Source organism: Schistocerca gregaria, chromosome 4 (assembly GCF_023897955.1).
Source record: "Schistocerca gregaria isolate iqSchGreg1 chromosome 4, iqSchGreg1.2, whole genome shotgun sequence".
In the NCBI taxonomy this organism is placed as follows: domain Eukaryota; kingdom Metazoa; phylum Arthropoda; class Insecta; order Orthoptera; family Acrididae; genus Schistocerca; species Schistocerca gregaria.
The window spans coordinates 513,867,881-513,890,268 of record NC_064923.1 but is presented as its reverse complement, the minus strand read 5'-3'; the positions used below and the strand labels follow the sequence as shown (position 1 = coordinate 513,890,268).

At 42.9% G+C, this 22,388-nt stretch overlaps 1 protein-coding gene across 1 annotated transcript in view; it reads right to left on the bottom strand.

The window, feature by feature from the left end:
* LOC126266906 (atrial natriuretic peptide receptor 1-like) overlaps positions 1-22,388 on the bottom strand; it is a 1,198,842-nt gene that overhangs the window by 432,942 nt on the left and 743,512 nt on the right. Inside the window, exon 3 of the mRNA XM_049971583.1 lies at positions 4,838-4,987. Coding sequence (XP_049827540.1) covers positions 4,838-4,987 — 150 coding nt within the window. The remainder of the gene's footprint in view (positions 1-4,837; positions 4,988-22,388) is intronic.

Here is a 22,388-nt window from a genome sequence, read left to right as displayed (position 1 = left end):
TTTACTCCGTTTTGATGGAAAGGAATGAGGGGAGAAATAGGCTTCTGATTCAGACTATGGTCTGGAGAGGAGATTCTGGTCTTGACTCTTGTTATTAGTGGTTGCATTTGGAACACTGATCCTAAGTGTGATTTCGCACTGGCACTGCTCTTGACTGGGGAGTCTGTGATGAAGTCTCAGCTGTACCGACAGTTTGGACCTCAATAATCCCGGAGAACTCGCTGTACCAAAGACGATCTTCTCCGTATCAGGTCTGCTGCCACAACTGTCGCCTGAGACAATGCTGTCCGTCGAGAAAGGGGTATACTATTGCTGTTCCGGCTTGTTAGGGCAAACAGAATCACAGTCTCGCCACTTTTTCTCGACTGCACTCACGTAGTGTAACTTCTGAGAAGAAGAAATCTGTCAGAGTATATTCAGCGTTAGATAATTTCAGATTGCGTTATCCATGTTTTGAGCCAGAGTAAATAGATTAAACAGATAAACCTTGATCTTTGCAAACCAAACACCAACCAGTGAAGTTCTAATTATTTATTGCTTCTATTTGTGTTGCCAACAGTTCATGACTTATTTGTCCTCTCGCTTAACTTGTGCTGTTTGTCCTATTTTGTGACTAGTATACTCTGCTAGTTTTATGAAAGATTAAGCCCTTGTTGAAATATTAACCACCCATGAGTAAGTGAGTGGAATAATGACGGGGCCACCATTTTATTATTTTTTCTCAGTATTTAAGTTTAGTTAAGATTCTGATGAAAGTGATAACCTCCACTGCAAGCTAGCAATTATAACCACCGTCAGAAGGCAGATTTAATTTAGCAGACGCCATCCCGGTAGACACGTGGAAGGCTTGCAAATTAATGTGGCTGGTGTCAGAGCGTAAACCTATAGTCACCTGTAGTCTTTGAAATCAAACTGCAAGACCATTGTAGTCTTGCAAGTATTTCAGACAAGAACAGTATAAAAGCTTCTGAAACGTGGTGCTACCGAAGGATGCTGAAGATTAAATGGTTACATCCAGTAACTGTTGAGGAGGCACTGAAAAGAAATGGTTAAAAACTAATTTTATGGCACTATTTGATTAAAAGAAAAGACTAATTGATAGGACAAATCTTGAGGCATCAAGGTTTTGTCAATTATGTAATGGGAGGAAGTGCAGGGAGTAAAAGGTTTAGAGGAAGGCCTAGGTATGAATACAGTAAGCAGATTTAAATGGGTGTAAGTTGCAGTACTTATTCATTATAGGTTAGCATAGAGAGCTGCATCAAACCAATCCTCAGACTGAAGATCACGTCAACTACCACATAAAACTTAGATTGAAGAATGCTTGAAACTTAAGATAAATGAGCATGAATAATTATTAAATTGTTGTTGTTGTTGTGGTCTTCAGTCCTGAGACTGGTTTGATGCAGCTCTCTATGCTACTCTATCCTGTGCAAGTTTCTTCATCTCCCAGTACCTACTGCAACCTACATCCTTCTGAATCTGCTTAGTGTATTCATCTCTTGGTCTCCCTCTACGATTTTTGCCCTCCATGCTGCCCTCCAATACTCAATTGGTGATCCCTTGATGCCTCAGAACATGTCCTACCAACCGATCCCTTCTTGTAGTCAAGTTGTGCCACAAACTTCTCTTCTCCCCAATCCTATTCAATACTTCCTCATTAGTTATGTGATCTACCCATCTAACCTTCAGCATTCTTCTATAGCACCACGTTTCGAAAGCTTCTATTCTCTTCTTGTCCAAACTATTTATCGTCCATGTTTCACTTCCATACATGGCTACACTCCATACAAATACTTTCAGAAATGACTTCCTGACACTTAAATCTATACTCGATGTTAACAAATTTCTCTTGTTCAGAAACGCTTTCCATGCCATTGCCTCTATACTTCGACCATCATCAGTTATTTTGCTCCCGAAATAGCAAAACTCCTTTACTACTTTAAGTGTCTCATTTCCTAAACTAATTCCCTCACCATCACCTGACTTAATTCGACTGCATTCCATTATCCTTGTTTTGCTTTTGTTGATGTTCATCTTATATCCTCCTTTCAAGACACTATCCATTCTGTTCAATTGCTCTTCCAAGTCCTTTGCTGTCTCTGACAGAATTACGATGTCATCGGCAAACCTCAAAGTTTTTATTTCTTCTCCATGGATTTTAATACCTACTCCGAATTTTTCCTTTGTTTCCTTCACTGCTTGCTCAATATACAGATTGAATAACATCGGGGAGACGCTACGAACATGTCTCACACCCTTCCCAACCACTGCTTCTGGTTTCTGTACAAATTGTAAATAGCCTTTCTTTCCCTGTATTTTACCCCTGCCACGTTCAGAATTTGAAAGAGAGTATTCCAGACAACATTGTCTAAAGCTTTCTCTAAGTCTACAAAGGCTAGAAACGTAAGTTTGCCCTTCCTTAATCTAGCTTCTAAGATAAGTCGTAGGGTCAGTATTGCCTCACGTGTTCCAACACTTCTACGGAATCCAAACTGATCTTCCTCGAGGTCGCCTTCTACTAGTTTTTCCATTCGTCTGTAAAGAATTGGCGTTAGTATTTTTCAGCTGTGACTTATTAAACTAATAGTTCGGTAATTTTCACATCTGTCAACATCTGCTATCTTTGGGATTGGAATCATTATATTCTTCTTGAAGTCTGAGGGTATTTCGCCTTTTTCATACATCTTGCTCGCCAGATGGTAGAGTTTTGTCAGGACTGGCTCTCCAAAGGCCGTCAGTAGTTCTAATGGAATGTTGTCTACTCCGGGGACCTCGTTTCGATTCAGGTCTTTCAGTGCTCTGTCAAACTCTTCACGCAGTATCGTATCTCCTATTTCATCTTCATCTACCTCCTCTTCCATTTCCATAATATTGTCCTCAAGTACATCGCCCTTGTATAGACCCTCAATGTACTCCTTCCACCTTTCTGCTTTCCCTTCTTTGCTTGGAACTGGGTTTGCATCTGAGCTCTTGATGTTCATACAAGTGGTTCTCTTATCTCCAAAGGTCTCTTAAATTTTCCTGTAGGCAGTATCTATTTTACCCCAAGTGAGGTAAGCCTCTACATTCTTACATTTGTCCTCTAGCCATCCCTGCTTAGACATTTTGCACTTCCTGTCGATCTCATTTTTGAGACGTTTGTATTCCTTTTTCCCTGCTTCATTTACTGTATTTTTATATTTTCTCCTTTCATCAATTCAATATTTCTTCTGTTACCGAAGGATTTCTACTGGCCATCGTCTTTTTACCTACTTGACCCACTGCTGCCTTCACTACTTCATCCCTCAAATCTACTCATTCTTCTTCTGCTGTGTTTCTTTCCCCCATTCCTGTCAATTATTCCCTTATGCTCTCCCTGAAACTCTGTACAACCTCTGGTTCTTTCAGTTTATCCAGGACCCATCTCCTTAAATTCCCATCATTTTGCAGTTTCTTCAGTTTTAATCTACAGATTGTGGTCAGAGTCCACATCTGCCCCTGGAAATGTCTTACAATTTAAAACCTGGTTCCTAAATCTCTGTCTTACCATTATATATTCTATCTGAAACCTGTCAGTATCTCCAGGCTTCTTCCATGTATACAGCCTTCTATTATGTTTCTTGAACTAAGTGTTAGCTAAGATTAAGTTATACTCTGTGCAAAATTCTACCAGGCGGCTTCCTCTTTAATTTATTAGCCCCAGTCCATATTCGCCTACTACGTTTCCTTCTCTCCCTTTTCCTACAACCGAATTCCAGTCACCCATGACTATTAAATTTTCGTCACCCTTCAGTATCTGAATAATTTCTTTTATTTCATCATACATTTCATCAATTTCTTCGTCATCTGCAGAGCTAGTTGGCATATAAACTTGTACTACTGTAGTAGGTGTGGGCTTCGTATCTATCTTGGCCACAATAATGCGTTCACTATGCTGTTTGTAGTAGCTTACCCACATTCCTATTTTCCTATTCATTATTAAACCTACTCCTGCATTACCCCTATTTGATTTTTTGTTTATAGCCCTGTAGTCACCTGACCAGAAGTCTTGTTCCTCCTGCCACCGATCTTCACTATTTCCCACTATATCTAACTTTAACCTATCCATTTCCCTTTTTAAATTTTCTTACCTACCTGCCCGATTAAGGGATCTGGCATTCCACGCTCCGATCCGTAGAGCGCCAGTTTTGTTTCTCCTGAAAACGACATCCTCCTGAGTAGTCCCCGCCCGGAGATCCGAATGGGGGACTATTTTACCTCCGGAATATTTTACCAAAGAGGACGCCATCATCATTTAATCATACAGTAAAGCCGCATGCCCTCAGGAAAAATTACGGCAATAGTTTCCCCTTGCTTTCAGCCATTCGCAGTACCAGCACAACAAGGCCGTTTTGGTTATTGTTACTAGGCCATATCAGTCAATCATCCAGACTGTTGCCCTTGCAACTACTGAAAGGGCTGCTGCCCCTCTTCAGGAACCACACGTTTGTCTGGCCTCTCTACAGATACCCCCCCGTTGTGGTTGCACCTACGGTGCGGCCATCTGTTACGCTGAGGCACGCAAGCTTCTCCACCAACGGCAAGGTCCATGGTTCATGGGGGGATTATTAAATTAGAAACTGCAAAATCAGGCAAAAACGTGAGACGTGAATTGTGAAAGAAACAACCGATAGTACGGAAAGCACAGATTGTCACTTTCACTCATTGCTTGCAATATCCTGTTTCCAGTGCATTCGAATAGCAATGGTTATTCAAACGCCTACTTCGCTCAAACCGTTGAATACTCAGACCGTACAACGGAAGCAGTGCTACAGCAGCATAAGCAGAGAATGGCGGCGGGCGTCGCAGCACTCACTTGGGTAGCAACTGGTACAGCAGTTCTTCACACTTGCGCTTCTCTTCCAGGTAGTCAGACGTCCTCTCCTCGACCAGCGTCTCCAGGTTGTTGGCGTACTGTTCCATGCGTGACAGCAGTTTCTCCAGGATTTTCCCGCCATCACTGTCCCTAGAACACACGCGAAACGAATGGCTGCATAAAGGATTCGATCAGTTTAGAGCAGCAGATAAAAATACCCACGTACCGTTTAAATCGTTTCCTTTGAACTGGTGTCCAAAGCTTGTATACAGTTGTTAAATGACATAATTTTTCAAATAATTGGCCCTAATTATTAAATAAACAATGAGAGCGTAAAATTTGGTTTTTCCGCCAGAAAATTGCCGCAATCATCGGACTGCATGAGATGTAAAAGACTTTTAATGTTATTTAATCCATGGTGGATCTCGATGAACTTCTTGGCTATTGTTACTTTAAGGATTGTACGTTAAGAACGAAACAGCCACAAATATGTTTAAAGAGCTCTAATTTATTGCCATGAACGATTTCAGAATATCGCGCCCCTCATAAAACAGATACACTTCTTTTACTACAATATTAGGTTAATAAGCAGCATGTTGTCCGGTTCTGAACTTTTTAGGAATACTAGCGGCATTTTATTTTCTGGGTGGATGACTTGAATAACACAGAAAAATGTGAAAATATGCTACAGCATACCCTTACATTTGCTCTTCAGACACGAAACGCCTTTTGACTAGATCAAATATAAATGCAACTGATTCACTTGCTTTATATGTTACCAATTATAGCATATTTATCTGCGTTATTCGAATCATTCACCCAACATATGAAGTGGCACTAACTACTCAGGTATTCGTGTACCGTTCAGGAGTGAACGACATGCTGCTAGAAAATGTAACATTGTTTAAAAACAAGTATAGCCATGTGAAGATGGACATGGTATCGCGAAACCGACGGAGCCTACGTTGCTGTCTTGTAGGTTTTTGATTTCACCTAATGAGTGATATTTGTCAGTGGCCATTGCACAGAAATTTATAGAAGACACGTCTGGGAACATCACTCTATATAACTTTTCTTCGTGAGTGCAGGAAATGACCCATGAAAATGCCTACCTTCTGTCCTTGGTCCTGTCTGGCTGGAATGCCTACAGATTAAATTATTTTGTGGAGCGTTTTGGTAGCTTGCGACATCGAGGAGTCGGCTGGCAGCTCACGGGGGGACGTAGAAGGCATGCCCTCGATGGGTCGAAGGTGGTGTTTTCATTGTGTATTTCAGGAATCACTAGAAAGTAATCATTCGTGATCAACTGTGCTATTTCCTAAAGTACACAAAATTATGAGGTAACGAAACTGTGTTCCTATGAGTGGTCGTGAATTTGCGGTCGAACCATCGTGGCGTGGGCTGTTTAGCTATTGTGCAAACGCTCAGTTAGCTGAGACCTATACATTGTGGAGCCAAGTAACTAGCTGGACCGCGGTTTTTAGCGAATGAGACGATTTAGCGAGATTTTCGCTGCAGCCAATAAATTACCCAGTAAGCTGAACGTGATTTTCTTGCACTGTTTCTTGTTTCGTTGCGGTGGAGATTGTCGGTGGACGTTGCTACGAGCTATTTGCAGGCGATCTACGGTATATGAACGCTTAGTGATGTACATATTCCAGCCCAGTGAACGGATTTCGTATTTTCTTTGAAAGTGGTTGCATTACTGCAGGGTTTTAATTATTATCAGTCGAGTAGTGAGAAGCTTGACCTTCCATGAAGTTTCGGCAATGCAGCCGTATGATGTCGACTTCTTGCTGCTTTATTTCGACTGACTACGATTCATCTACGTTAAGGTGAATGTTTAGCGCAGGAGATTACTAGCTTCCGTCACTAACATTATACCAAACAGGGGCGCGGAGGCGCATGCGCAAAGGCAGCTGCTACATGAGCCACCTCTGTCGAATTTCGCGCCCATCTCCATCTATGGCGGACAGGCGCATGCGTAATGGTGATACCACATGAACGCTCTTTGTCTGAAAGCGGGCTTGCGAAGTTAAAATTCAGATGTGAAATGAACAAAATTAATTATCGCTAGACATGTCATTAGCCATAAAAAATTTCTTTTTGTAGATATTGAAGAAGTCACCGGGTCCCACTCCTTATCCAGTTGAAAGGTGCCATCACAATTAAAAAGATCTTTCACCAAACGTATTTCCACCGATTACTTAAAAACTGTATCCCAGGAGTATCTCGTCGAGGCTAAGATTTCTATGGCAGAATAATCCTTGGAATGTCCTATGGATATACACTCCTGGAAATGGAAAAAAGAACACATTGACACCGGTGTGTCACACCCACCATACTTGCTCCGGACACTGCGAGAGGGATGTACAAGCAATGATCACACGCACGACACAGCGGACACACCAGGAACCGCAGTGTTGGCCGTCGAATGGCGCTAGCTGCTCAGCATTTGTGCACCTCCGCCGTCAGTGTCAGCCAGTTTGCCGTGGCATACGGAGCTCCATCGCAGTCTTTAACACTGGTAGCATGCCGCGACAGCGTGGACGTGAATCGTATGTGCAGTTGACGGACTTTGAGCGAGGGCGTATAGTGGGCATGCGGGAGGCTGGGTGGACGTACCGCCGAATTGCTCAACACGTGGGGCGTGAGGTCTCCACAGTACATCGATGTTGTCGGCAGTGGTCGGCGGAAGGTACACGTGCCCGTCAACCTGGGACCGGACCGCAGCGACGCACGAATGCACCCCAACACTGTAGGATCCTACGCAGTGCCGTAGGGGACCGCACCGCCACTTCCCAGCAAATTAGGGACACTGTTGCTCCTGGGGTATCGGCGAGGACCATTCGTAACCGTCTCCATGAAGCTGGGCTACGGTCCCGCACACCGTTAGGCCGTCTTCCGCTCACGCCCCAACATCGTGCAGCCCGCCTCCAGTGGTGTCGCGACAGGCGTGAATGGAGGGACGAATGGAGACGTGTCGTCTTCAGCGATGAGAGTCGCTTCTGCCTTGGTGCCAATGATGGTCGTATGCGTGTTTGGCGCCGTGCAGGTGAGCGCCACAATCAGGACTGCATACGACCGAGGCACACAGGGCCAACACCCGGCATCATGGTGTGGGGAGCGAGCTTCTACACTGCCCGTACACCTCTGGTGATCGTCGAGGGGACACTGAATAGTGCACGGTACATCCAAACCGTCATCGAACCCATCGTTCTACCATTCCTAGACCGGCAAGGGAACTTGCTGTTCCAACAGGACAATGCACGTCCGCATGTATCCCGTGCCACCCAACGTGCTCTAGAAGGTGTAAGTCAACTACCCTGGCCAGCAAGATCTCCGGATCTGTTCCCCATTGAGCATGTTTGGGACTGGATGAAGCGTCGTCTCACGCGGTCTGCACGTCCAGCACGAACGCTGGTCCAACTGAGGCGCCAGGTGGAAATGGCATGGCAAGCCGTTCCACAGGTCTACATCCAGCATCTCTACGATCGTCTCCATGGGAGAATAGCAGCCTGCATTACTGCGAAAGGTGGATATACACTGTACTAGTGCCGACATTGTGCGTGCTCTGTTGCCTGTGTCTATGTGCCTGTGGTTCTGACAGTGTGATCATGTGATGTATCTGACCCCGGGAATGTGTCAATAAAGTTTCCCCTTCCTGGGACTATGAATTCACGGTGTTCTTATTTCAATTTCCAGGAATGAACAATGCTCCTCTTTTCCTGACTTCCTGGGCTGCGAAAGGCGAGTGCGGTGATCAAGTTCAACGGACATTTCACGCACTGTGCACGTTGTCTGAACATGAAGGCTTTGCTGCACTAGCAATATACAGGGTGTTTCAAAAATGACCGGTATATTTGAAACGGCAATAAAAACTAAACGAGCAGCGGTAGAAATACACCGTTTGTTGCAATATGCTTGGGACAACAGTACATTTTCAGGTGGACAAACTTTCGAAATTACAGTAGTTACAATTTTCAACAACAGATGGCGCTGCAAATGATGTGAAAGATATAGAAGACAACGCAGTCTGTGGGTGCGCCATTTTGTACGTCGTCTTTATGCTGTAAGCATGTGCTGTTCACAACGTGCAAGTGTGCTGTGGACAACATGGTTTATTCCTTAGAACAGAGGATTTTTCTGGTGTTGGAATTCCACCGCCTAGAACACAGTGTTGTTGCAACAAGACAAAGTTTTCAACGGAGGTCTAATGTAACCAAAGGACCGAAAAGCGATACAATAAAGGATCTGTTTGAAAAATTTCAACTGACTGGGAACGTGACGGATGAACGTGCTGGAAAGGTAGGGCGACCGCGTACGGCAACCACAGAGGGCCTCGGGTTTCCGTTCGCCGTGTTGCAGCTGCGGTCCAAATGACGCCAACGTCCACGTATCGTCTCATGCGCCAGAGTTTACACCTCTATCCATACAAAATTCAAACGCGGCAAACCCTCAGCGCCGCTACCATTGCTGCACGAGAGACATTCGCTAACGATATAGTGCACAGGATTGATGACGGCGATATGCATGTGGGCAGCATTTGGTTTACTGACGAAGCTTATTTTTACCTGGACGGCTTCGTCAATAAACAGAACTGGCGCACATGGGGAACCGAAAAGCCCCATGTTGCAGTCCCATCGTCCCTGCATCCTCAGAAAGTACTGGTCTGAGCCGCCATTTCTTCCAAAGGAATCGTTGGCTCATTTTTCAGATCCGAAACGATTACTGCATCACGCTATCTGGACAATCTTCGTGAATTTGTGGCGGTACAAACTGCGTTAGACTACACTGCGAACACCTCGTGGATAATGCAAGATGGTGCCCGGCCACATCGCACGGCCGACGTCTTTAATTTCCTGAATGAATATTTCGATGATCGTGTGATTGCTTTGGGCTATCTGAAACATACAGGAGGCGGCGTGGATTGGCCTCCCTATTCACCAGACATGAACCCCTGTGACTTCTTTCTGTGGGGACACTTGAAAGACCAGGTGTACCGCCAGAATCCAGAAACAATTGAACAGCTGAAGCAGTACATCTCATCTGCATGTGAAGCCATTCCGCCAGACACGTTGTCAAAGGTTTCGGGTAATTTCATTTAGAGACTACGCCATATTATTGCTATGCATGGTGGATATGTGGAAAATATCGTACTATAGAGTTTCCCGGACCGCAGCGCCATCTTTTGTTGACAGTTGCAACTACTGTAATTTCGAAAGTTTGTCTGCCTGAAAATGTACTGTTGTCCCAACCATATTGCAACAAACTGTGTATTTCTATCGCTGCTCGTTCAGTTTGTATTGCCTTTTCAAATTTACCGGTCATTTTTGTAACACCCTGTATTATGTAGACTCTGGCCCTCCGCAATCCCAGATCGTTCTATGCCGAATCGGGAAGAGCGCAAGTCATTGTAGGTGAGCGAAAGATTGCTTTGACATGATGTTTCCTTAAGACTTGAACTACTGTTTCTCCTCTTCATCTGGCGAATGGTCATGTTCCTTCCTCACTAAAGCTGTGCAGATGTAATGTGGAGAATAACCAGTTTCTTTGAACACAGCTTGTAGGTGTTCCATCTCGTCTGCAAGTCAGTCTCCATCAAATACGACACGTGCGCGGTGCATCAATATTCGAAGGACGCCCTTAGCTTGTGATTGTTGGTCGCAGCTAGACTCCTGAAAATACAAGTCTGCACGTGCGGGCTCACAGTAAACGAAATGCTCCAATAATCCACCAACTTTACGGCAAACCAGGACATCCAGAAACGGTAGACGACCGCCCTTCTCAATTTCCATCGTAAATTTTATACCCTCGTGGATTGAATTCGGGTGGTGGAGAAAGCGTGAGAGTTCCTCTTCACCGTGGGGTCTCACTGCGAAAGTGTCATCTGCACATCTCCGTAAGACTATGTGTTTAAGTTCTGACACATCAAGTTGCCCTCTCCTTAAAAACTGCCATAAATGAAGTTTGCTACCGTAAGTGAGAGAGGACTTCACTGTTGAATAAAAAGTAGGTTGAGGAAAGGGCGTCATGAAATAGCGCTGTTATATCGGCTTCGAACTTACTGCTAATGAGTGACAATGAAGAGCGAGACGACATCGAAGCTAACTGACAAGTCGGACTCGGTCTATTAACGAAGTCACTGGACTTGCGAATGTGATGCGAGCACTCCCCCACGTAACGTATCAGTAAAGATGCAAGAAGTGTACTTAATTCATATGCCGGAGCACTGATATTGTTCACAATGGGACATAATGGAAGATGATCTTTGGAAGACCACATTACTTCGGTGGAAGAGAGCTGTGATGTCTTAATCTTTTTTCAAACTTCTTGCTGAAGGAAAGAAGAAGTCAACAACGCCGACGTTTTTTCCTATTCTCCCTGCAGGGTCCTTATCGATCTTCCGGTACATTGGTTCACTCAGCAAGCTATAAATCTTCTGCTCATCATAGTAACAGTACAGTGGCATTCCCCTTGTCCGATGGAAGGACCATCAGGTGAAGATCTTCTCGTAGCTTGCTTAGTGCGATCCTTACACATGGCAGTTATTAAAATATTTAACAAACATACATAAAATACAGACTGCAAATAATTTTTGAAAATAACCCAATGTGCTCGCAATCAGAATTTTAAAGCAAGTAACCACAATCACGACTGAAGGCCTTTAACGCCAAAATGGCAATTATAAATTTTTTTTAACAAATACACTGTCAAACGGCGAAAGGCATAGAAAAGCTAATTAAAAAACATACAATAGATCACCAACAGAAGACAAATGATGGTAACTTAACAATAAAATAATAAAATAAAACACATGAGCCAGTGACAGACGGTGCTCCAGGAATCAACCTCTGAGTAGGTCACACCAAAAACATTTTCGCGAGTGAAGAGAAAGGCAGCCAACAGCTGCATTCAGATCACAAGATGGTAACTCGTAGTAGCAGTCTAACGAGCGACTAATGATAATGTTGGTGAGGCTACCTGACATCCAACAAAACAAATGCAAGATGTAAAACTATACCAAAGCCAGAAGCAGCGGTCTGGGCTCCGCCCACAGAATACTGTGCTTAGAGCGCCCGTAATAAGAAGGAATGACTACCACTACGGAAGAAGAACGCCACCCGACCTACAATCAAGAAGCTGTCAATCTTACACGCCTCACCGGACAGCGGCGACAAGGTACACCGCCGTTACATACACTAATCCCCAAGGCAGGTAACTGGGGCGTTAGCGGTCACAAGACAGAAAAATACCGCTGTTTCAACTTACCAATGTAAGAACATGAAAATATTAAATAGTAATTAGAAGCTCAGAAAAGCTAATAAGATCCGCCTTCCCCAGGTACTCCATTCGCTGCTTTTCGCTTCGGCGAAACTACGAGTAGCAACTCGAACCCAAGTCGAGAATCGCGAGGTTTCACAATGGTGGAGGTTTCTCTACGCGAATTGCAATGCACTTAAATATGCAGGATCCGGTTTCGACGAGGTCGTACACCATCGTGACCACTGCCCTTCGATCCGGCAGTCCATACACGCCGCCAGTGGTCCCGGCGTGTTGTCGCTCCCGCACTTCCTTGCAGTGCTCTAGAAATTAGCTTTCCATCTGTCGATCTTCTTCTGATAAGAGCGATGTGTTGAATTCTGTCTAGAAGGAACCCTTGAATCTCGTAACAAATAATGGTACGCATTTCATGTAATAGATTCAGTGACAGAGTAATGGCGTGGAGTCTGTTTCCTGGTCTGGGCCTACACCAGTAATTACAATCAATGGCAAACAAAGAGCAAATGTTTATGGAAAACTTTAGGCGGTGGAATACGTTCAACAATCTGTTAACAGTTTGGAAACGCATCTCTTCTGAATCGGCATGCTATTGCTTCTGTCAACACAGCAAGAGTAGGTGGAGTCCCGCGCGGAAACAGTCAGGTGGATTTGCTTGAACAGACTAATGAAAAACCATAACTTGAACACCGTTGATTAATTAGAGTTATAATGGCATACATCATCAGTTCACACAAAAACCAGGCATGATATGTTAGCATCAAGAAGAATTTAGCAAAATCTGCTCTCAATAGTATCATAACTTAGCAAGAAATTCGTCCCAGAAATTAAACGATGTAGAAGTTGTTGATTTTAATTTTTTAAAGAGATAACTGGTCGTTTCGGAGTGTTGTTGATAGTGCGACCTTTCACGTCTTTCGTAAGTCTTGGTAGCGAGGTGATGTGCAAGGAGGTTATGTGGAACCAGCGCAGTAAGATGGGCCGAAGTGGAGACGTGGGAAGATGGCAGCAAGTATCGTGTTTGGCGTGCAGGAGGTACCATATTCGGCGTGCCCGTGACCACACTGTGAACAGGAGCGCCCGGTTTGCTGGTGTATCAATGTGGACTGTCCAACATGTCTAAAGCAACGCTGTACTACTCGCAGCCATATAACACAGCGTCAGCACAGAGTTACTAAAGAAAAGATGGTAACCGATAGGAACTTGAGGCGAGTATCATGCCTAATCAGTGGCAATCGGCTTTAAACACGACAGAAACCGACACTGTCGATGAGTGCAGTTCCATGTCAACCAGTTTCTGAGATAATATTGCAAAGGGAATCGCAAGCAGTGGACACGGTGAACCGGATACCTCCCAAAGGGCCCTTAGACACATCGGCACGTGAAACTCCGGGTCTTTGTTCAAATGTTCAAATGAGTGTGAAATCGTATGGGACTTAGCTGCTAACGTCATCAGTCCCTAAAGTTACACACTACTTAACCTAACCCCGAGTGCACCGACGACCTAATAAGCCGTTTAATCAGCAGTGTGTGCAGTTCATACCGGAAGTGGCACCGTGACCTTGTGGGAGTGTTCCTCGTACCGTGTTTTGGGTCCTCTCTCTCAGGTGACAATGTACATGAACCAGTATGTGTAGTACTTCAACATCTCGGTGACCTAGTGTTGCCCGTTCTTCTACGTCTTCAGGATGGGTATGCTGCGGACACTCCCGTCCCGCCGGACTGCACACACACGTTCTTGTTCTCAGACCCCCTACCGCACCTTTACTGCTGCCCCGATAAATCACCCAGTCTTAACCGCATAGGAAATATGTGGAACTGCTAGGACCAGAGGGTGAAAAGTAGTCAACGTTCCACGCAGTTTGGTAGCTGTAACGGATCTAATCATCAATGAGTGGCTCCGCAAGGGCCTGGCATATCTGAAGCAATTTGTGGATTTCTTCTTGCCGAATTGAGGCCGCTGTCACGTCTAAATGTGATGTTATGTGGTATTATTTTGATATTTTGTCTGGTGCCCTTATCTCGGTACGTGCCATTAAGAACTATGAAATTATTTAGGTTCAGGATAATGAATGCACCTCTAACGTAAGTGACTGTGGAGACTACTTGTCATGCATAGCATTGTGTCTTCATTTCGATGAGTGAGTGCGTTCGAAAATAATCGGAGAGGATGTAACAGCCAGTAAAACGTGGCAATTTCTGTACTACTATTACAGCAATAAGTGTCTCTGTGATTTGTAATACAAGATTGCGTTGTTCGCGAACTAACACTTATGATTGTTGCTCTGTCACATCCGACTCAAATTGTAAAATTCTATTGTTTCAAAAAATAATTTCATTCTTTAAAATCATGTATGTAATTGTGAACACTTGCAATAATTAGTCTTATGTCCAAAATGTGAATTTATTTTGCAAAAACCAACCGTTTAACAACAGTCATATTACACCTTTTAAATAGTTATCTTTTTCTGCTACGACGTGTCTGGGATTCATATTCAACTTCTTCAGTTCAAATTTGCAGCTAGCTCGAGCGTAACGCGAGAGTTCAGGCTAAAAGTAACATTTCTCGATCGAAAGCAAATAAATAAATTATTTGTCGAACATTAAGAAATCGATGACTCATTTGTTTAAAACCATTATCATTATCTGTGATAAAAGGAGACAAAAAAGATATGGAAGAAGATTGGTGTTTTATGAAAAAAAAGGGCAAATGCGAGTAGCACCCACGCGCTGAAGGTTCCGTAAAAACTTTATTATGTATATAGATAGTGCATCCATAGGTTTTGATGAGTGAGTTTGCGAGTATAGCACTGACTCATAAGCTTAAATCTTTCTACATCGCTAAGGGACCGAAGACAATAATTTTTGACCTAAATTTTGACTTGATAAAGTGGCCCTATAAGGACTCCGTTATTACCGATTGAGGTAGGAAATCCTAAGAAATGAGTAATCGAGACTTCAGGAGAATCCTAATGTCAGGATCCAGGCCGTACAGCCTCCTCTACCCCACTGACGAAACAATCAAGATAAAAATTTCATAGATGTGCGAGATTCAAAGCCGCCACCTCTGCGACTGCACGTCACGGCGTTTATGGACACCCGCCACGGCAGCCAGCGTGAAAGACGTCACACGCTAAAGAAAATATGAGAGCAGCGGAGAACAACACGGCGGGGCACTTAGGCAATCTGCATACCAGATGTCTCCACAAACTGCACTGAAAATATATAGTCTCCACGATTATTGGGCACAAAATTAAATTTGATATTTGTCATGTTCTTAGAGGGACCCTTAGTGACAACATCGGTATTGATGTTTAGGTATGAAGAAACTAGAAAAGCTATGCTGTAGGAAAATATTAACTTGTGAAAACTCAGTTCTCATATCTTTAGCAATCTACTGTACTTAGAAGGGGAACGCATCCACTCGGCATCACCGATTTAGACCTGATTTGTGGCATATAGAGAGCTTGGCTAGAAGTAGAGATGATGAAAGTGCGAGTTCCAGATGGCCACACATTTAGAAAAAAAAAATTCAATTTTGGCGCCATTTATGTTAGAGTAGGATTAGATTTTCACTCTGCAGCGGAGTGTGCGCTGATATGAAACTTCCTGGCAGATTAAAACTGTGTGCCCGACAAAGACTCAAACTCGGGACCTTTGCCTTTCGCGGGCAAGTGCTCTACCATCTGAGCTACCGAAGCACGACTCGCGCCCGGTACTCACAGCTTTACTTCTGCCAGTATCCGTCTCCTACCTTCCAAACTTTACAGAAGCTCTCCTGAGAACCTTGCAGAACTAGCACTCCTGAAAGAAAGGATACTGCGGAGACATGGCTTAGCCACAGCCTGGGGGATGTTTCCAGAATGAGATTTTCACTGTGCAGCGGAGTGTGCGCTGATATGAAACTTCCTGGCAGATTAAAACTGTGTGTCCGACCAAGACTCGAACTCCCGAGTTCGAGTCTTGGTCGGACACACAGTTTTAATCTGCCAGGATGTTTCTTATGTTAGAGTAGTTTGCAGGTGTTGGTTGGCACAGAGATAAAGAGTGTAAGTCGGTAATCTGGGTGTCAGGGGGGCACATGGAAATTTGCACTGCAAATAAAGCAATGCTCAATAGATTGCACTTATTATTGTAATATTTTCATAAGAGGATGAAAAGAAAGGCAGTGTAGATTTGGGGCTGTAATTAATTTCCAAGAAAGAACTGGATCTGTAGCGACCACGAGGACTCTTCAAGTAACTTCCCAAGAAAGAACTGCAATTAAGGAGTGCAGGCATTCGAGAGAGTACTGGCACTTTTGGACTGACAATGCAAAAAACGGTGGATGTGTAGCCTCTGCAGCTAAATATAGGAACTTCCTCATTACTCCATAGAAATATGGGAAACTTACAATAACCTGAAACGAAAATTTTGTAACTGATGTGGTGAAGCCCTATGAGCTGGAGAAGAAATTTCTCCCCGTTAATTAACACGTGGAGAGGACAAATAAATCCATAATTATACGAAGAGATGTTTCAAGTTAAAGAGGGTTGTAGACGTGCAGTATTAACGTCATTCCCCAAAATCCACGACATTAATTTAAATCTGTTATGTTTATTTTTATTTTCAGGGAAACAATTTGATCAAAAATCTTCAAAACTGCTCTTATCTCATCTAGAGAGAAGAAGGAATTACATCCCGAAAACTGTACCAAAGTGCATTCCACTGTCCATCATCAGCTATGCCCCTCAAAATGTATGCGAAATGATAGATTACGCGTGGTTTGCTGCCAGACAGTGCGATGAGATAGAACATTTTATGAATGTAAATCAAATTTGTTTTTCTAGAGAAACTCTAAAACAAACATGCAATTGTAAAAATGCGGCGTTTATAACCTATGCAAGATGCCGAGATAGTTACTGCTTACCTTTATTTTACGATATCACCTCTGAACGTATAAAGCATCGATTGTAGAATGAAAAGTGTCAGCTTTTACTATGGAGTTCTCGTAGACGCATTACGACCCCTTACGGAAAATTTATTTGCAATCCCAAATTATCCTTTGCCTTCCGTCAAATGCCTATTACGACTCGACAAGCCTTCTGTACTCTTTCCATCACCTGGCATCTAAGCTAGCACAAATTGCTGGTGCCCCACAAGACCCGCGCCAAAATTGCCGCTTCTGGCCAACCCCTGCGTATACCAAAAATTTGGTTCAAATGGTTCTGAGCACTATGGGACATCAGTCCCCTAGAAGTTTGAAGTACTTAAACCTAATTAACCTAAGGACATCACACACATCCATGTCTGAGGCAAGAATTCGAACATGCGACCGTAGCGGTCGCGCGGTTCCAGACTGTAGCGCCTATAATCGCTCGGCCACTCCGGCCAGACAAATATTTGGAGTAAATCGGCGATGACGATTAGGTGCTGCCCCTTGTTAGTATCAAAGGCACATCTACATGTTTTGTGGGCTTATTCTCTTGAAAAATGATCTCGAAGAACATCTACATTTTGTTTCTTGCTTGATTGCTGGCATTATCATCCCATTTACCCAAAGTTGCAGGTAAGTGTTGCAAGACTACTGATGTTTACATTTTATTGCAGGTGACTTGGAAAAAGTATACGAAATAACACATTATTCAAGAGTTTTCATAAAACTTGACGGAAACCACCAGAAGCTGCTGACTAATAATTCTTCATTTACAACCGGTTTCGATCTTAAGCTCATCTTCAGGTGCCTCAGTCATTTATAATGGTTTACGTCGTATCAATGAACATAAAAAATATCTTGTGACCTATGTTAATTGTCGCCTACGTATTACTATCAGGTTTCAGTTTTTCGTATAGTTGTACTCTACATACTGAATGACACGCACGGTGTCTCCACACGAAAATACTTACGACCTGTGGCGCACCGCCTGCATAAAATACACGGTCCAGTCCCATTAATGTGACCACCGCCTTTGTTCGATGTCAACAAGGAATAATCACTCGCAGACAGAAGTTGGCAGCACTAGCAGTGGAGCGTAAGTAAAGTATGTCGGGGGAACGCGGAAAACAGTGCACAAGTTGTCGCAAAGCTCAAATGGAGCGTTATCTGACGTCCAAATGGGAACGATCGCCAGCTTTCGGACCGAGGGTGGAAGCATTTCCATAACGACTAAGTTTGTGAACTTCTCGTGTGCCACCATGGTTAAAGTCTACCGTGCGTGGTAAAATGGTGCTACCCAAAGGCTGCAACGAGGTAAATATGGTGAACACTAGCCATAGATGAGAGGGTTGAACGATGGCTGCCGAAATGTGTACAGGCGAGTAGCCGTGAGCAACTGCCCACCCAGATGAAACAACGGGCTACCAACAGTTTCCTCCCAATGACTATTCATCTAACATCTGCAGAGGATACCTGATTCATGCACCCATGCTGAATGCTGCTCATCGGAGACGAATGGATGTCCACTGAGTGGTGACAGGTGGTGATTTTCAGCTGAATTACGTTTTATGCTCTATCTGACGGGATGAAACGTAATGAACGCAAACATCCGCCGACGGAGTTTGGAAGGGCCCAGGTCGGAGAAGGGAGTATAATAGTTTGGGGAATGTTTTCGTGTGATTCTCTGGGTAGTCTCGTCTGTCTGGGAGGCACAATGGACAACGCTAGTATGAATCTATCCTTGGGGACCATATTCAGCCTTTTGACATTCACTTTCATGTGAATGGACAGTGTATGTTGGAAATAAAACGCTTAAACGACAGTAAACTTGCCAGTTGTAAACCGTTTTAAGGCGTAATTACATTGTGTAATTTCATAAGCAAGACACTGCCATTGTTAACGAAAATACAGCCTCTGGAAAACAGAATTTTATCTCGGCCATAATGTCAGGGCGGAAAAAAGCATACGTACTTGGTAATTCCAGTGTCAACAAAAGTCAAATTAGTAGACTCAGAAATCATTAGTTGCTCATTTACCCACTACCTACTTTTTGCATGTCTCGTCTGAGCGTTTCCTGTATCACAGACGTATACATAAAAAATTATTTCGCTAATGTGCTTAGGTCTTGTATCAAAGATAAATCATCGGAGGTGAAGTAGTTGGTTATAGCTGCGAACAGCGAAAATTCTACTTACGATTTTATAGTTGTCGTACCGTACAGAAAGCTAGTCATTTCTCTAACCGAGCAACGGATACATTTTTAATTTTGTTCGAGTGCTATTAAACCAAATTAAATTTGCCGTTCAAAGAAACAAAGTAGCATTTCCACCCGGTTACTTGGTTACAGTAAGTACTTTATTTAGGACTACCTGCCTGTTTCTATGTTAACTCATTTTCATGTACCTACACAAACGGTTCTGGACACATCTTCCTAGTAAATATGTACCAAATATCACATTCCATACACATTTACACATGGTATGGACAATAGTGAACAAAACGTGCAGACAAAATGGCCAATACTGTTAACAAAGTACTTATAAGTGGATATACAATGCCTTTCCTTGAATTTATTAAGGCTTTTTTGTGCCCATCACGATCAAGTCAATGCAAACAGTTCTTATGTATTTGCACTAACAATTAAAAGGGTAAAATACATAAAGAATTCATAAAAGCTGAAAGAGTGGGTGGTGTCATTTATGGGAGACAGAAATACCATTAAGTGGTACGAAAAAATGAGGATAACATTCTCAAACATTGTGGAATATAATTGGTTTCCTTCCGACCTACTACTTATTAATTAAATAGGGTCCTTTTCTGTGATACTACTCGTAATGCAACATTCACCTATCCTGCCACTACACTAAAATAGCCTAAAATGTATTCCTGTGTACTAGATTACATATTACCAACACTAAACATGTTTGTTTTTCCTATACTGGGAACACCAAACTCTCATTTACTTACGAATAATACCAAAGTAATAAATATAGACAGAGGAACGATTTTTAGCACAAAAATCAACTGAGACGGAGCGTTACATCTCTTGTACACGGATGGCGAAGAAAATAGGACGTGGCGTTAAATTTTAGTTTAACTGGTGTAGAGAGTGTAGGGAAACCAGGGTAACGTATGACTAGGTGGAAGACAGAAGATTTGAATTTCGAACATATGTGTCTTAATCACTTATCGACTTTTCTCAGTACTGTTTCTTGAAAACTGTCCACTGTGAAGACGGTTTCAGAATTACAGCCACAAGACTCTAATCGCCACTTTATCGATGCTCGCAACTAATCGTATCATAGAAACTAAAAATTTATGAGGTAAAAACACCCACAAATCGGGATTCAAATATCTGTCCATTCATGTTTACTATTTTCCGCGGTTTCCTAACACCTCTAATTGGACATGGCCGGAAGGCTCCTCATAAATCGCCAAGGTCCAACGCTTTTCCCATCTTTGTGCCATCCGAAGCTGTACTCTGTCTCTAATGACCTTAATAACGGTGGGACGTTAAATGCTAATCCCCTCCTTCCATTCCACATTACCGATAGGCACCAACAGAATTGAGTCACGGAAAACAGTGCGTGTTTGGGATGGGGATGGGGGGAGGGGGTAGGAAAGAAAGGCACATAATCATTTTAACATCCATGAGTGATCCTAAAACAATTTTTAACAGTTCTGGAAGTGTTGGAGGGTACATTACTTTGCTGAATGTCCAAATTGCCTGTAGAGTGCTATAGGGCAATACATACATGTAAGGTGATACGACTGTAAGGTCAAAGGGTATCAATGAAAAGATTACTAACATCTGTAAGAATAGAAACAATACGGAACTCATTGGAAGAAAGGAATGAAAAGTGTGAAGTTATCTCCTAAGTTTCGGTGACAGGATAAAACATACAAATGTAAAGGTTATGAATTCAACTCAATACTTAGGGAGTACAATTGCGAATATCTTACGTTGGATCGATCATATGGATAATACTGTGGGAAAAGCAAACCAAAGAATGCTATTTATCAGCAGAACACTTAAAAAATGCAACCGTTCTACTGAAGTGAGTGCCTACTCTCGCTTAGCCACCATCTTCTGGAGTACTGCTGTGAAGTATTTGACTCGCATCAGACAAGACTGACAGAGGACATCGGAAGAGTTCAAAGAATAGCTACACGTTAAGTATTATCGCAAAACAGAGGAGAGTGTGCCATGGATATGATATGCGAACTGAGGTGGCAGCCTTTAAACCAAAGGCGATTTTCGTTGCAGCAGGTTATTCTCATGAAATTTCAGTCAGAAACTTTGAGCGTGAAAATACTTTGTTGGCGCCCACCTACATAGGAGGGAATGGTTATAATAAAATAACAGAATCTCGCACAGAGAGATTTAAGTTAAACTTATCCTGCGCGCTGTTCGAGAGTGAAACGTTAGAGAAAAAGCTTGAAGTTGATTATATGAGTTTTCTGCAATCACTGAAGTGTGAATTGCAGAATAATCATGCTGATGTAGAATAGACAGATGAATATAGAATATGAGTTGCGAATAAACCGTATTAAGATGAAAATATGAGAATAGTAACAAACAAAAATTAACATGGGGTCCCACATAGTACAAGAAGGGAAGAAATTAGAAATTCTGCCACCTTACGAGCAAAACAACGAACGACTAACGAAGCAAGGAATGAGAAGCAGACAGGGACAGGCAAAGAAAATGTTTCGCGGCAAAAGGTAGTATTTTAAGCTTTACTTTGAGAAGATGAACCGGAACTGAAGAGAACAGGAATACCTGAGATGCGGTAAGTATAGTGATAAGATAAGAAAGGGCGCGCTCCACCTAATCGGCGAAGGAAGGAGGATAGCACCACGTGTGAAAACATATTGCTATAATTTCCATGGAACTAGAGGACGACGTAAGGGTAAACTTAGTAAGGGTACACAGAAATTACAATACGCATAACAAATAATTGAGAAAGTTAGTTGGAAATGTTATCTGAAGAGGAAACCGAGATGGACTGCAACAACTAGTTTAACTTGCAGAATTACAGGAACTACAGAGATAAACCGATAGTCCCGTACACAACAGCTGCGGGGCTGTTATTCACATTCGTGGATCAAAATTCCTGTATCCTACTACGTCATCAGCAAACAATCATGCAGTTCTATTCACTCTTTCTGACAGGATGTTTGTACATAATTAGAACATGGGTAGTCCTCTCACGTTTTCTATTCAAGTGTTCCTATGCAAAAGTTCAACATAAATAAAACTGAGAAATTAGCACCTAATACAGAACTTCACGATGCAAGCACAACATGCTTGAACGTGCTCTTGCACCGGTGATAGCAATCACACGTTGGATG